General features: G+C 43.2%; 1 protein-coding gene across 3 annotated transcripts in view; it reads right to left on the bottom strand.

Moving 5' to 3' along the window:
* Positions 1-12,631, bottom strand: part of TTC28 (tetratricopeptide repeat domain 28) — a 548,651-nt gene that overhangs the window by 151,348 nt on the left and 384,672 nt on the right. For all 3 annotated transcript variants that reach the window (XM_075569008.1, XM_075569007.1, XM_075569009.1), the window contains one exon: positions 472-1,813. In XM_075569008.1, the coding sequence (XP_075425123.1) occupies positions 472-1,813 (1,342 nt within the window). The remainder of the gene's footprint in view (positions 1-471; positions 1,814-12,631) is intronic.

The following is a 12,631-nucleotide window of genomic DNA, read 5'->3' on the forward strand; positions in this document are numbered from 1 at the left end:
AGAAGAGGAAGGGGATGTGACTTTGTAAATGGTTGCTATAGAAACCAAAAATGCTTGTTTCATTATAATACATGAAAAATGACATTTAGTGTTGTTTTTTTTAATGCTACAAGTATTTTCTCATTATATAGAACTGATTTATTTAGAAAAAAACACATGTAGGATATTGCTTGGACTGCAGCTTTAAATGTGTATTTTATATAAAGCTTTTCATTTAATTTCAAACTCCCATTTATATTTAGAATTAAAGGGGCACATAAAGCAATATTATAACTTGATTCTAAAATGCAGTAGTCTGTGTGATCTTGAATCATTCTGAAACAGATCATTCAGTTTAAATTATTACATTAAAGCATATAATTAAATTCAGGCAATTACACTAAAACATGGTTGTTGAAAGAAGAATACAAACATGAATTATCATAGCCTAGTCAGTGCTATAAGAGAAACTCAAACATATGATGTGCTTACCTGTGTCCATTTCCAAGTCCCCTATATGCCTTGGCCTGATCTTGCAGGCGATTTAAACTCTGGGCTACAGATAAATACTGCTCATAATATTTTATTGCTTCTTCATAATCTCCAAGGGCATCATAGCAATCCCCTAAATTGCCATACGCCCGACCTCTGTCCAATACAGAGTCATTTCCACTCAGCTGTTGTAACATGGCTAATTGCTGTTCAAAATAGCCAATGGCTTCCTCCATTACATTCATGTTCATTTTGGTGATACCCATGTTGCCGTAGACTTGAGCTTCTATACCAGGATCTTTTAGCTTTTGCCCAAGTTCAAGTTGTTCCTCATAGCACTTAAAGGCCATTGTATATTTCTCCAGAGACATATACACTGCCGCAAGGTGACCATGAGCTCCACATTCGCCTGACAACTCATTTAATTCTTGGAAAACTTCAAGTTCTTGCGTGTGGTATCCCAATGCTTTGTCATATTTTTGTATCATTCTATAAGCACTACCTAAAGCAGCATACGCACTGGCCTCTAGTCGCCTGTCTTTGACTTGATGGGCTAAGCTCAACTGCTGCTCGTAAAATTTTATTGCACCGTTTATGTCTTTCTTACAGACAAAAATATCACCGAGGTTTCCAAGCGCACGGAACTTTGCTTGGGAATTATTCAGGGATTGTGCCAAAGACAAAAGGTATTTCTGGCAGTCCTCTGCTTTATTGTAGTTCATTAATGCCTTAAACGCTAGGCCCAAGTTACAATAAGCCTTGGCTTGGCTCAGCTTGTCATGAAGGTCCTTTGCTAATGCCAGATCCTGTTCGTAGTATTTTACAGCATCCTGGAAATTTCCAAGGCAATAATGGGCATAACCCAGATTGTGACACACCTTCCCTTCACCCTCCATATCTTGAAGCTCAGGAGATATTCTTAGGTACTGATCGTAGAAAGGAACCGCCTGCATATATTCAGCCCGAGAGCAATGGAAGTTTCCCAAGTTGTTCAGCGCTCGCGCTTCACTTTGGATGTCCCGTAGTTCCCGGGCAATGTTCAGATGGTTTTGGTAATGTTGCAATGCTCGGTCATGAGCGCCCAGAGCCTGATATGCCACCGCTAAGTTTCCATGTGTAGAGGCTTGAGATGCTCGGTCATTGACCTCCATAGAAATCTGAAGCTCTTGTCGATGGTATTTAACTGCTTGGTCGTACATGCCAAGTGCATTGTACGCGTTTCCCATGTTTCCGTAAGCCCTACCCTGGGCTGCATAATCATTTAATTCTTGAGCGATGGAAAGGTGAGTTTTATGTAGTTTTAGTGCAGTATCAAATTCTCCTTTCATCTGGTGAATTATTCCTGCAGAGTAAAGTAACAAAACATTGATGTTAACTTTGCATATTTAATTACAAGACAAATCACTTGTGACATGGTTTTTGTACGCAGGAAAAAATGTGTCAATGATTCTTTTATGACTTCCTTGAAGCATATCCTGAAAGACCCATTCTTCTTACTTTGCTGTGCTTCTTGTAGATACTTAGCTCTCGCTATATTTCTATCCAATAATATATCACATTGAAGCCTTTTATTTATTTAACATGCACGTGCCCTGCACACGTCTAGCTTTCAGGTAACAGCATTGTCATCATCTTTTCAGTAATATATTTATCTGCACTCTGTCTGTTAACAAAGAAAACACCTACGGAAGATTGAACGCTAAGAAAATGCATGTTATTCAATGTAAAAACAGCATCAAAGTAACGTTATACATATTTGTCTAGCATGGAAACGTTAGGAAATGCAGTGTAATTACTTACTGACCGACATCATTCTACCATATTAGGTTTGTCATGAAATCATAAAACATATTACAATTGTATTCTGCAATAGGAAATAACCAGGTATGATATACAGTATACTGTCATTTGGGATTCAATGATCAACCCAACTGGAGGAGGACATGGGTAGGTCAGAGACCCCAAACTATGCGTTTCCCAACTTGTGGCATGCTTACGTTACACGTAATATTACTTTGAAGGGCTGTTAAAATGTGGAATTCATTACCCATGGAGACTGTGATGGCAGATACAATAAATTTGAGCCAAAAAAGGTTGGACATCTTTTTTTAGAAAGGAAATGTATACAGGGATATAACTAATAAGTAAACATGGGAAGGTTGCTGATCCAGGGAGTCATCTGATTGCCAATATTTGGAGTCAGGGAGGATTTTCTTTTTCCCCTTATGAGATAATTAGATGATATTTCACTGGGGTTTTTTGTTTGCCTTCCTCTGGATCAATATATTGTAAGTACGGATATAGGATAAAGTATCTGTCGTCTAAATTTAACAAAGGTTGAACTTTATGGACATACTGTATGTCTTTTTTCAACCTCATCTACTATCTACTATGATTTCGTTTTCGGACCTAGTTTTAGGTTCTTATGTCGGCTCCACTGTGTTGGCTATAATTTTGACCGCGGCTGAAAAAACGGAGAATGATGCCGGGTTCGCGACCTTGTGTCAAAGTTTCGTACATCCCTAGATGGCCCTGACAATGCCCTCAACAACCACGAGTATGTATAGGAACGCGTCCACTGTGATCTTTACAGGTGAAAGACCCAAAATGCATAAACTTCAAACTTCTCATTTAGCAAAATCTACAAGAATTGCTCATATTTGATAAAAGACATTTCTCAAAAGTTTAGAGGTCAGCGAAAAGATTTAACAACAAAAAGAGCTCGAAAACCATTGGGGTTTTTTTTTCACTGATAATCTGTTGTCATTTTTTTTCACACCACTATTGTCTTAATAATTGCAGCTAAACCCCTTGTTAAATAATGCAGGATAAGCAGGGCTCGACAAATGCACTCGCCCGCACTCCACGGACGAGTGCATTTTGGCCGCTGTTGTGTGCTTACCTGCGGCGAGGTCCGGCGGCGTGGTGCGGCGATCTCCGTCTTCTCCCCTGCAAATTGTAATGTTTCCCCTGCAGGTCCTGAAAAAATAGCCGTAATGCCGTGACATCACTCGGCGCCACGTTGCCATGGAAACGCGGCGTCATTTGATGCCGCATGGCCATTTTGTCAGGACCTGCAGGGGAAACATTACAATTCGCCGTATCCTGCCGCAGGTAAGAGTCGTGAGGGGCGGGGGGGGGCAAGGAGTTACTTTTGGGGGAGGAGGGAGAGTTACTTTGGGGGGGGGGGTGGGTTGAGTGGGTTTTGCCCTAGTTTGTCGAGCCCTGACGATAAGTCTGTACAAATTGAGGTATATTTCTTTTGTCAAGTACAAAAAAATTAATTCTGATCAATATTGTTTTATTGTTTTCAACGTTCAACTCAATCAACATGTGGTTCAATAGTACAAGCATTCAAAAACAAGGACTTAAACAGAAACGTTGACCAAACCCTGTAGTAATATACATTTGTTTACAATACATTGTAAGTACAAATACAGGTATAGGATAAAGTATCTGTCATCTAAATATAGCATACAGTAGGTTGAACTTGATTGACGTATATGTCTTTTTCAACCTCATACTATGTAACAAAAGGTTGAGTGTGCATTATACTGTATATTTTGTTAAAGTGTTTTTGGATATGGGGGTTACTGTACAAGCCAGTTGCCCTACTGAACACATGAAGAAATGTATTAGCATGGCTGATGGGGAATTTAAAATGTGCAACAGACGGTAAGGATACCAGATGATGTGTAAAAGGAACCGGCCTTCCTTTTGATGGAAGGTCATCCCAGCAGTCACATGGGACTATTTCATTACTGAGGAATCAAAACTATAAAAAACACATAAGAGGAAATAGGATAAATTGGAACACTGAATGTCAATTAACCTATGGCCAAGAATATCAGAATATTTACATGAAAGAGGTTAATAAAAATTCACTAGACACTAGTCTCTAGTGTTTATTTAGGGTTTCTTTATCCATTGTGGCACAGCAAATTGTTTTTCCTGCACCTTACTCCTCACACTGAAACTGCATTTAGAACATAGAATGTTATAATAGGGAATGGACATTTTTCAAGGTTTTCTTAAATTTATTGACGCTTTGGACTTGATGGATTTTTTATATTTCTATTTTTTCACAGTATCTAGGTTTAAAAAAAAATGTTTTTCTTTGCAATATGGTGTTTGATGTGAAAGTATGGGTGTTATTACTAGGAACAAAGTAACAAACATATTGAAAATGGGGTATTAGTAAGAGTTATGGTATTGTCCATTCTTTGCAATCAGAATGTTTTCCCGCAAACTGCCGTCGGTTAACGGAACGTCGGATTGCGGGTCCCATGTTAATCGGCGCCGGTGACGTCGGATAAGCGAATCCGACATCGGATAATGTGTCCGGCAGACTGCATTATGCGGCGTCGGATAAGGCATCTGTCGGTAAGCGGGACGTCGGTAAGCGAGGACTCACTGTATATGAATTTTAGGCACTCGTAGTCATGAATGAACCTACAGTATGTGCCTTATATTTCAGCTGTCAGCAATTCCTGGGACTCGAATCCTTTTTACACAAGTACCCAATGGAATATTAATAACTGCACATTATAGATCACTTATTTGTACACTTAGGCAAATGCATTTACTGGCTCTCTTTCTTTCTCTCCTCAGACTCCCCTGTTCTTCTCCTTGGGGACTTCAATTGCCACATTGATGACCCCTCTCTCCATTGGGCTTCCCACTTTCTCTCTCTAACCTCTTCTTTTGGCCTTCAACAGTGGACTGCAGCCAGCACCCACAAGGATGGCCACTACCTCGACCTGGTTTTCACTAAAAACTTCTCTCTCTCTGATTTCTCCATTTCCCCTTTTCCTCTCTCTGACCATTACCTCATCTCATTCTCTCTATCTCGCTTCTGCCCTTCTCCACCTCCATCTACCCCCAGGTTTTGCAGAAACCTGCGCTCTATTCACTTACCTGACTTTGAGTCCACTTTACCCTCCTCCCTCTCCTCTCCCAGCTCTGCTACAGACCCTGACAACCTGGTCAGGAACTACAACTCTGCCTTGTCCTCCTCTCTTGATCTACATGCCCCGCTTATTCTCTCCCCCGTCCTCGCCCTTTTTACCCTAGATCCTGGCTACATTCCCACACGCGCACGTTGTGTTCCTGCACTCGCTCCTCTGAACGCCTCTGGAGACTTGCAGACTTGCAGACTTCCTTCACTACAAATTTATGCTATCCTGTTTCAACTCTGCAATCTCGCAAGCTAAACAAGCCTACTTTTCGTCACTAATAAACATGCACACGTCTAACCCACACCGACTGTTCTCTGTCTTTGATACTCTACTCAAACCACCCTCAGCTGCCTCTCCTTCCTCCATCTCCACTCAGGACTTTGCTGACTATTTTAAGGAAAAGGTGAAATCCATACGTCAGAACATCCCCTCTGTTTCTTCCTCCCATCCTACACCTCTTCCTAACTCTCCTCCTGCCTTCCTTGACTCTTTTTCCACTGTCTCAGAGGAGGATGTGTCGCTGTTGATCGCCTCTTCTCTCTCTACCACTTGCTCTCTTGACCCCATTCCCTCCCATCTCCTAAAACCTCTTGGTCCTACTATAATCCCTACGCTCACACACATTTTTAACTCCTCCCTCTGCTCTGGAACCTTTCTATCCTCCTTCAAACATGCAACAGTTATACCATTACTCAAAAACAGCAAGCTTGACCCTACCTGTCTCCCTCCTGCCTTTTGCCTCTAAACTACTTGAACGTCCTGTATTCTCTCGCTTGCTCCATTTTCTCAACATTTATTCTCTCCTAGACCCTCTACAATCTGGCTTCCGCACTGCTCACTCCACGGAAACAGCCCTCACTAAAATAACTGACGACCTCCATGCTGCCAAAGACAGAGGTCATTACACTCTGCTCATATTACTCGACCTCTCTGCAGCATTTGACACCGTGGACCACCCTCTACTTCACATTCTCCATACTCTTGGTATTCAGAACAAAGCTCTATCCTGGATCTCATCCTACCTTTCCCATCGTACTTTCAGTGTCTCTCCTGCTAACACCTCCTCCTCCTCTATTTATCTCTCTGTGGGGGTACCCCAGGGCTCTGTACTGGGACCTCTTCTCTTTTCTCTGTACACACTCTCTCTAGGTGACCTAATAACATCTTTTGGGTTTAAATATCACCTCTATGCTGACGACACACAAATTTACCTTTCAACCCCTGACCTTACACCTGCTGTACAGACCAAAGTTTCTGAATGTCTCTCTGCTATATCATCCTGGATGGCCCTCCGCCGCCTTAAACTTAACATGGCAAAAACAGAGCTCCTCATACTTCCTCCCAAACCTGGCCCTACTACCTCCTTCCACATTACTGTTGGAACTACGATCATTCACCCAGTAGCCAAAGCACGCTGCCTAGGGGTCACACTCGACTCCTCTCTCACATTCAAAACATATCTAAAACCTGGCGCTTTTTCCTCCGCAATATAACAAAGATACGCCCTTTCCTCTGTTGCTCGACTGCTAAAACGCTGACTCAGGCCCTCATTCTCTCCCGTCTTGATTACTGTAACCTCCTGCTGTCCGGCCTTCCTGCCTCTCACCTGTCTCCCCTACAATCTATCCTAAATGCTGCTGCCAGAATCACTCTACTCTTTCCTAGATCTGTCTCAGCATCTCCACCTTATGAAATCCCTCTCCTGGCTTCCGATCAAATCCCGCATTTCACACTCCATTCTTCTCCTCACTTTTAAAGATTTACACTCTTCTGCCCCTCCTTACATCTCAGCCCTAATTTCTCGTTATGCACCATCCAGACTCTTGCGTTCTTCTCAAGGATGTCTTCTTTCTACCCCCTTTGTATCTAAAGCCCTCTCCCGCCTTAAACCTTTTTCACTGACTGCCCCACACCTCTGGAATGCCCTTCCCCTCAGTACCCGACTATCACCCTCTCTATCCACCTTTAAGACCCACCTTAAGACACACTTGCTTAAAGAAGCATATGAATAGCACTGTGGATTGATACAGTACATAAAGCTTGGCCCCCTGCAGACGCACTTACCAGAACTCCCTCCTAAGGTCTCTGTACGTTCTCCCTACCCACCAATTAGACTGTAAGCTCCTCGGGGCAGGGACTCCTCTTCCTTAATGTTACTTTTATGTCTAAAGCACTTATTCCGATGATCTGTTATTTATATTATCTGTTATTTATTTCATTACCACATGTATTACTACTGTGAAGCGCTATGTACATTAATGGCGCTACATAAATAAAGACATACAATACTTTGTGGGGCTTATATACTAAGATTTTATTAGAAAAAAATTGTGCTTCAACATTTCAGTGCTAAAAGGTAAAACAAACCGTCCTAAAAAGTGTTAGGTATGAAGACTTCACACACGACGTTGTTTGAAACACATGTTCAATAACTGATTAATGCAATTTAACTTAAAAACAAAATTATATGTGTGTGTTTGTGTGTATGGGGGGGGGGGTTATAACTAGAGTTAGTAAATATCCTTTATGAATGTAATATTAATAATGGCCATACTGTTTACATAATACAGGTTGTTAACTTATACAGTATAAGGAAACATCCCTACTTCGCCAAAACACATTTGTTTGGGGGTGACACACAGCAACTTCATTCTGCGCTAACGCTATGAACAGTCTTTTACGTGATTCACAGCAAGTTGAACTTGGCAGACGACATGGACGCACTTTTCCTGTTTTTGTGGCGCGCACAAACATTATTTTTCAGTACATCCCATTAACATCTGCCCATTTTTGGGCACCAAAATAAAACCTTTTTTTTTATGCTGTTTGTGCAGATTGGGACATTTAAGGTTAGTGCAGAGGCGCACACAACCGAAATTTAAAATGAGATTTACGAGCCAATAATAAACAACAAAAAGCCGTTGGCACATGCACACCCCTTCTGTTTTAGAGTAGAATACTGTCTACAAAAATGAATGCGTTAAGATATGTAAAACAAAAATACAGCTCAACCCCGTTACAACGCGATCCGTTACAACGCGAATCCGCTTATAACGCGTTGCAAGCGTGGCTCCCAATTTTCGTATTGATGAATACTTTACAACACAATTATTGGTATCTTAAATACTTTATTGTACAATGCATACAATTGTATATTATTTCTAACTCGATCCGCTTATAACGCGATGTGATTCGTTGGACCCCAAACAGAGCGTTATAAGGGGGTAGAGCTGTACTAATCCAGCGCTCCTCAAAATTTGGTTTGCAATTTATTAGTGACATTTCTGCATTTTCAACGCAAGTCAAATAACCCAGGTTTAGTTACATCTTTTGATCAAAACATTATTCAAGCCTACAGTACTTAACCAAGGTAAACTGCAAATATATCTGGTGCCCACACGGAATGAGAACCATTTCTTATTGTCCCGTGGACTAAACTTGGTGAAATATGCGACAGTTCCTAAAGGGTTAAATGAATGAAGCATTCTGCTTTTAGTGATTTAGTGGCATGAAAAACTAACGAGTCAGTAAAAGAAATGGAAAACGGGATGAATTAGAAACATTTCAAATGTGAGCTCTGAATGTTAGATTACATATCTGTCCAAGGTTCAGGGCGTTATCTTTTGTAACAAACATGATTTGGGGGGGTAAATATATATATATATATATTGTTGAAGCAATAACATCAAATGGTTTGATTTCATTGTCTGTGGATCCACAGCATTGCATAGTACAGTGGTTTTCAACCATTTTTTGGTTAAGGAGCCCTATAATTATATTGTGAAATTCTGCGGTACCCCAACCCTCTCTAATAGCATGTCTGAGATCAGGTGCATTGTAAGGAACCCCAACCGTCTCTAATAGTGCATCTGAGATCAGATGCAATGTAAGGAACCCCAACCCTCTCAAATAGCGTGTCTGAGATCAGATGCATTGCAAGGAACCCCAACCCTCTCTAATAGCGTGTTTGAGATCAGATGCATTGTAAGGAACCCCAACCCTCTCTAATAGCGCGTTTGAGATCAGATGCATTGTAAGGAACCCCAACCCTCTCTAATAGTGTGTCTGAGATCAGATGCATTGTAAGGAACCCCAACCCTCTCTAATAGTGTGTCTGAGATCAGATGCATTGTAAGGAACCCCAACCCTCTCTAATAGCGCGTCTGAGATCAGATGCATTGTAAGGAACCCCAACCCTCTCTAATAGCGCGTCTGCGATCAGATGCATTGTAAGGAACCCCAACCCTCTCTAATAGCGCGTCTGAGATCAGATGCATTGTAAGGAACCCCAACCCTCTCTAATAGCGCGTCTGCGATCAGATGCATTGTAAGGAACCCCAACCCTCTCTAATAGTGCGTCTCCGATAACCTTTAGGGAGGCCTGGTGAAACCCTGTTGAAAAACACTGGCATAGTAATTAGAAAATTAGATTTCAACATTTCCCAATTCCACTGCAGAGAAAGGGGAAACAAAGTTAAGAAATTCTGATAGGTCTCTACGATTTCCACCGTGATTGAGCCACATGTATTAACCCTCTGATTGCCTTGTCCCTCTGGCAAGTCACGATCCTGGGATGCTAGCGCGGTTCAGATCATGTGAGGTTAGCGTGCTCTCCCTTTTGGAAACGAGAAGACTAGGAATGACGTTTGCTGAATGTCAGAAGGAAGAATTAAAGCATCAATAGAAACGGGGGGGAAATATTCTGTATCTTTTCGGTTTATACTTAAAATCTTGGGGCCTATGTGTTAATATTTCCTGGCTGCAAAACTGGAGGAGAAACCTGCACCTGATTTATTAAAGAAAACGAATCCCACACAGCAGCGGGTCTCGTCCTTTTCCCATTTAATGGAGATCTGAACCCTTTTGGAAATCGATGGTTTACACGTAATGACTGCGGCCGCCCCTAATATCAGTGGGCGCGGCACCTCGCCCACGCAAACAGAAGGTGGGAAGTGGCAACTGTGTCAGTGCCATACAACTGTGTCAGTGCCGCACAACTGTGTCAGTGCCGCACAACTGTGTCAGTGCCGCACAACTGTGTCAGTGCCATACAACTGTGTCAGTGCCATACGACTGTGTCAGTGCCGCACAACTGTGTCAGTGCCGTACAACTGTGTCAGTGCCGCACAACTGTGTCAGTGCCATACAACTGTGTCAGTGCCATACGACTGTGTCAGTGCCGCACAACTGTGTCAGTGCCGAACAACTGTACCAGTGCCATACAACGGTGTCTGTGCCATACAACTGTGTCAGTGCCGCACAACTGTGTCAGTGCCGAACAACTGTGTCAGTGCCATACAACGGTGTCTGTGCCATACAACTGTGTCAGTGCCGCACAACTGTGTCAGTGCCGTACAACTGTGTCAGTGCCGCACAACTGTGTCAGTGCCGCACAACTGTGTCAGTGCCGTACAACTGTGTCAGTGCCGTACAACTGTGTCAGTGCCGTACAACTGTGTCAGTGCAATACAACTGTGTCAGTGCCGTACAACTGTGTCAGTGCCGTACAACTGTGTCAGTGCCGCACAACTGTGTCAGTGCCGCACAACTGTGTCAGTGCCGTACAACTGTCTCGGTGCCGCACAACTGTGTCAGTGCCGCACAACTGTGTCAGTGCCGCACAACTGTGTCAGGGCCGCACAACTGTCTCGGTGCCGTACAACTGTGTCAGTGCCGCACAACTGTGTCAGTGCCGCACAACTGTGTCAGTGCCATACAACTGTGTCAGTGCCGCACAACTGTGTCAGTACCGCACAACTGTGTCAGTGCCGCACAACTGTGTCAGTGCCGCACAACTGTGTCAGTGCCGCACAACTGTGTCAGTGCCATACAACTGTGTCAGTGCCGCACAACTGTTAAAACCTTTTATACATTTGTCATTGTTAACTTCTTAATTTTGACAAGAAAAATCCCAGTATGGATATCTGTAAGTGAAATACTTCGTCATATTGATTTGCATTGTTTATGATTGTCTAGTAGCAGTTTTCTCTCCTGTCGGAGAATATACACACCCGGTCGTTAAAGAGGCGGCCATCTCCAGTAAATGACTATGTAATCTCTTCCTGGATCAATAACTTGCATATGAATTGACCTGTTTTTCATACTACATAATAACCTTTGTTTCCAAGAAGAGATCCAATATCTTCTCTCTCTCTCTTAACCGCTATCTGCCTAACCACGGCCACATTTCCAATGCATTAATTGTACATTACTCTTTCCTATAAAATAAGTGACGTGTTCGTTCCTTTAATCTCACATGTCTATTTACTGTTCACGGAGCAGTTCCTGTGCAAATGCCATTTTCTTGTTACATCAGGTAGCCATTAAAAGGTATTCATTAACCTTTAAAGCAGTACATTGGTATACATTTTCCAGTACCCTGGAGCTGTGGTACTTCGACCTTCAGTGACCTCCCCTGCAGTTCCTGGGATACAGTATATGGACTATATTGTATCTGCCGGTAGAATAAAAGATAATAACAAACACATTTCGGGCACCAACAGAAAGCAGCTACATCATCTTTCTGTGAGGTTGCGTTTTTCTATAGGCTCCCGGGCCTCAGAGGTGTCTGGCAGTTACAACAGCGGATATGTTGGGAGCCTGAGATCCTTATAGCCTAGACTAGATCATTCTGCAATAGGGGGCGGCGGTGCGCGGTCAGCCAGTCCTGGATGTTTGGCCCTGCTAGACATCGGGTCCAACTTCTGCATCCTGCTGCTGGGGCCTCTATTTACACTCCATTCCCCTCCCCACCCCCGCCTGACCCTCCCCCCGCACACACACATCAATTGTACCAAAGTCTGATCGGCGTTAGATGTTGAGCCCAACATCTGCATCCACCCACGTGGCCCAACCTTCCCACCAACGTGAGACTGGAGGCCTCCCCCATCGCACTGACCCAGGGTTACATTCTTGGGGGGTGGATTGATTGAAAGAGAGGGGGATTGAGTGTGAGATGGGGGGGATTGAGTGAGTGTGAGGAAGGGGGATTGAGTGAGTGTGAGGAGGGGGGATTGAGTGTGAGAGGAGGGAGGAGAATGAAAGAGTGAGATAGAGAGGTGGGGGAGAGAGTGAGAGAGGAGGTGGGGGAGAGTGAGAGAAGGTGGGGGAGAGAGTGAGAGAAGGTGTGGGAGTATGAGAGAGGAGGTAGGGGAGAGAGTGAGAGAAGGTGGGGGAGAGAGTGAGAGAGGAGGCGGGGGAGA

Source organism: Ascaphus truei, chromosome 13 (assembly GCF_040206685.1).
Source record: "Ascaphus truei isolate aAscTru1 chromosome 13, aAscTru1.hap1, whole genome shotgun sequence".
In the NCBI taxonomy this organism is placed as follows: Eukaryota; Metazoa; Chordata; class Amphibia; order Anura; family Ascaphidae; genus Ascaphus; species Ascaphus truei.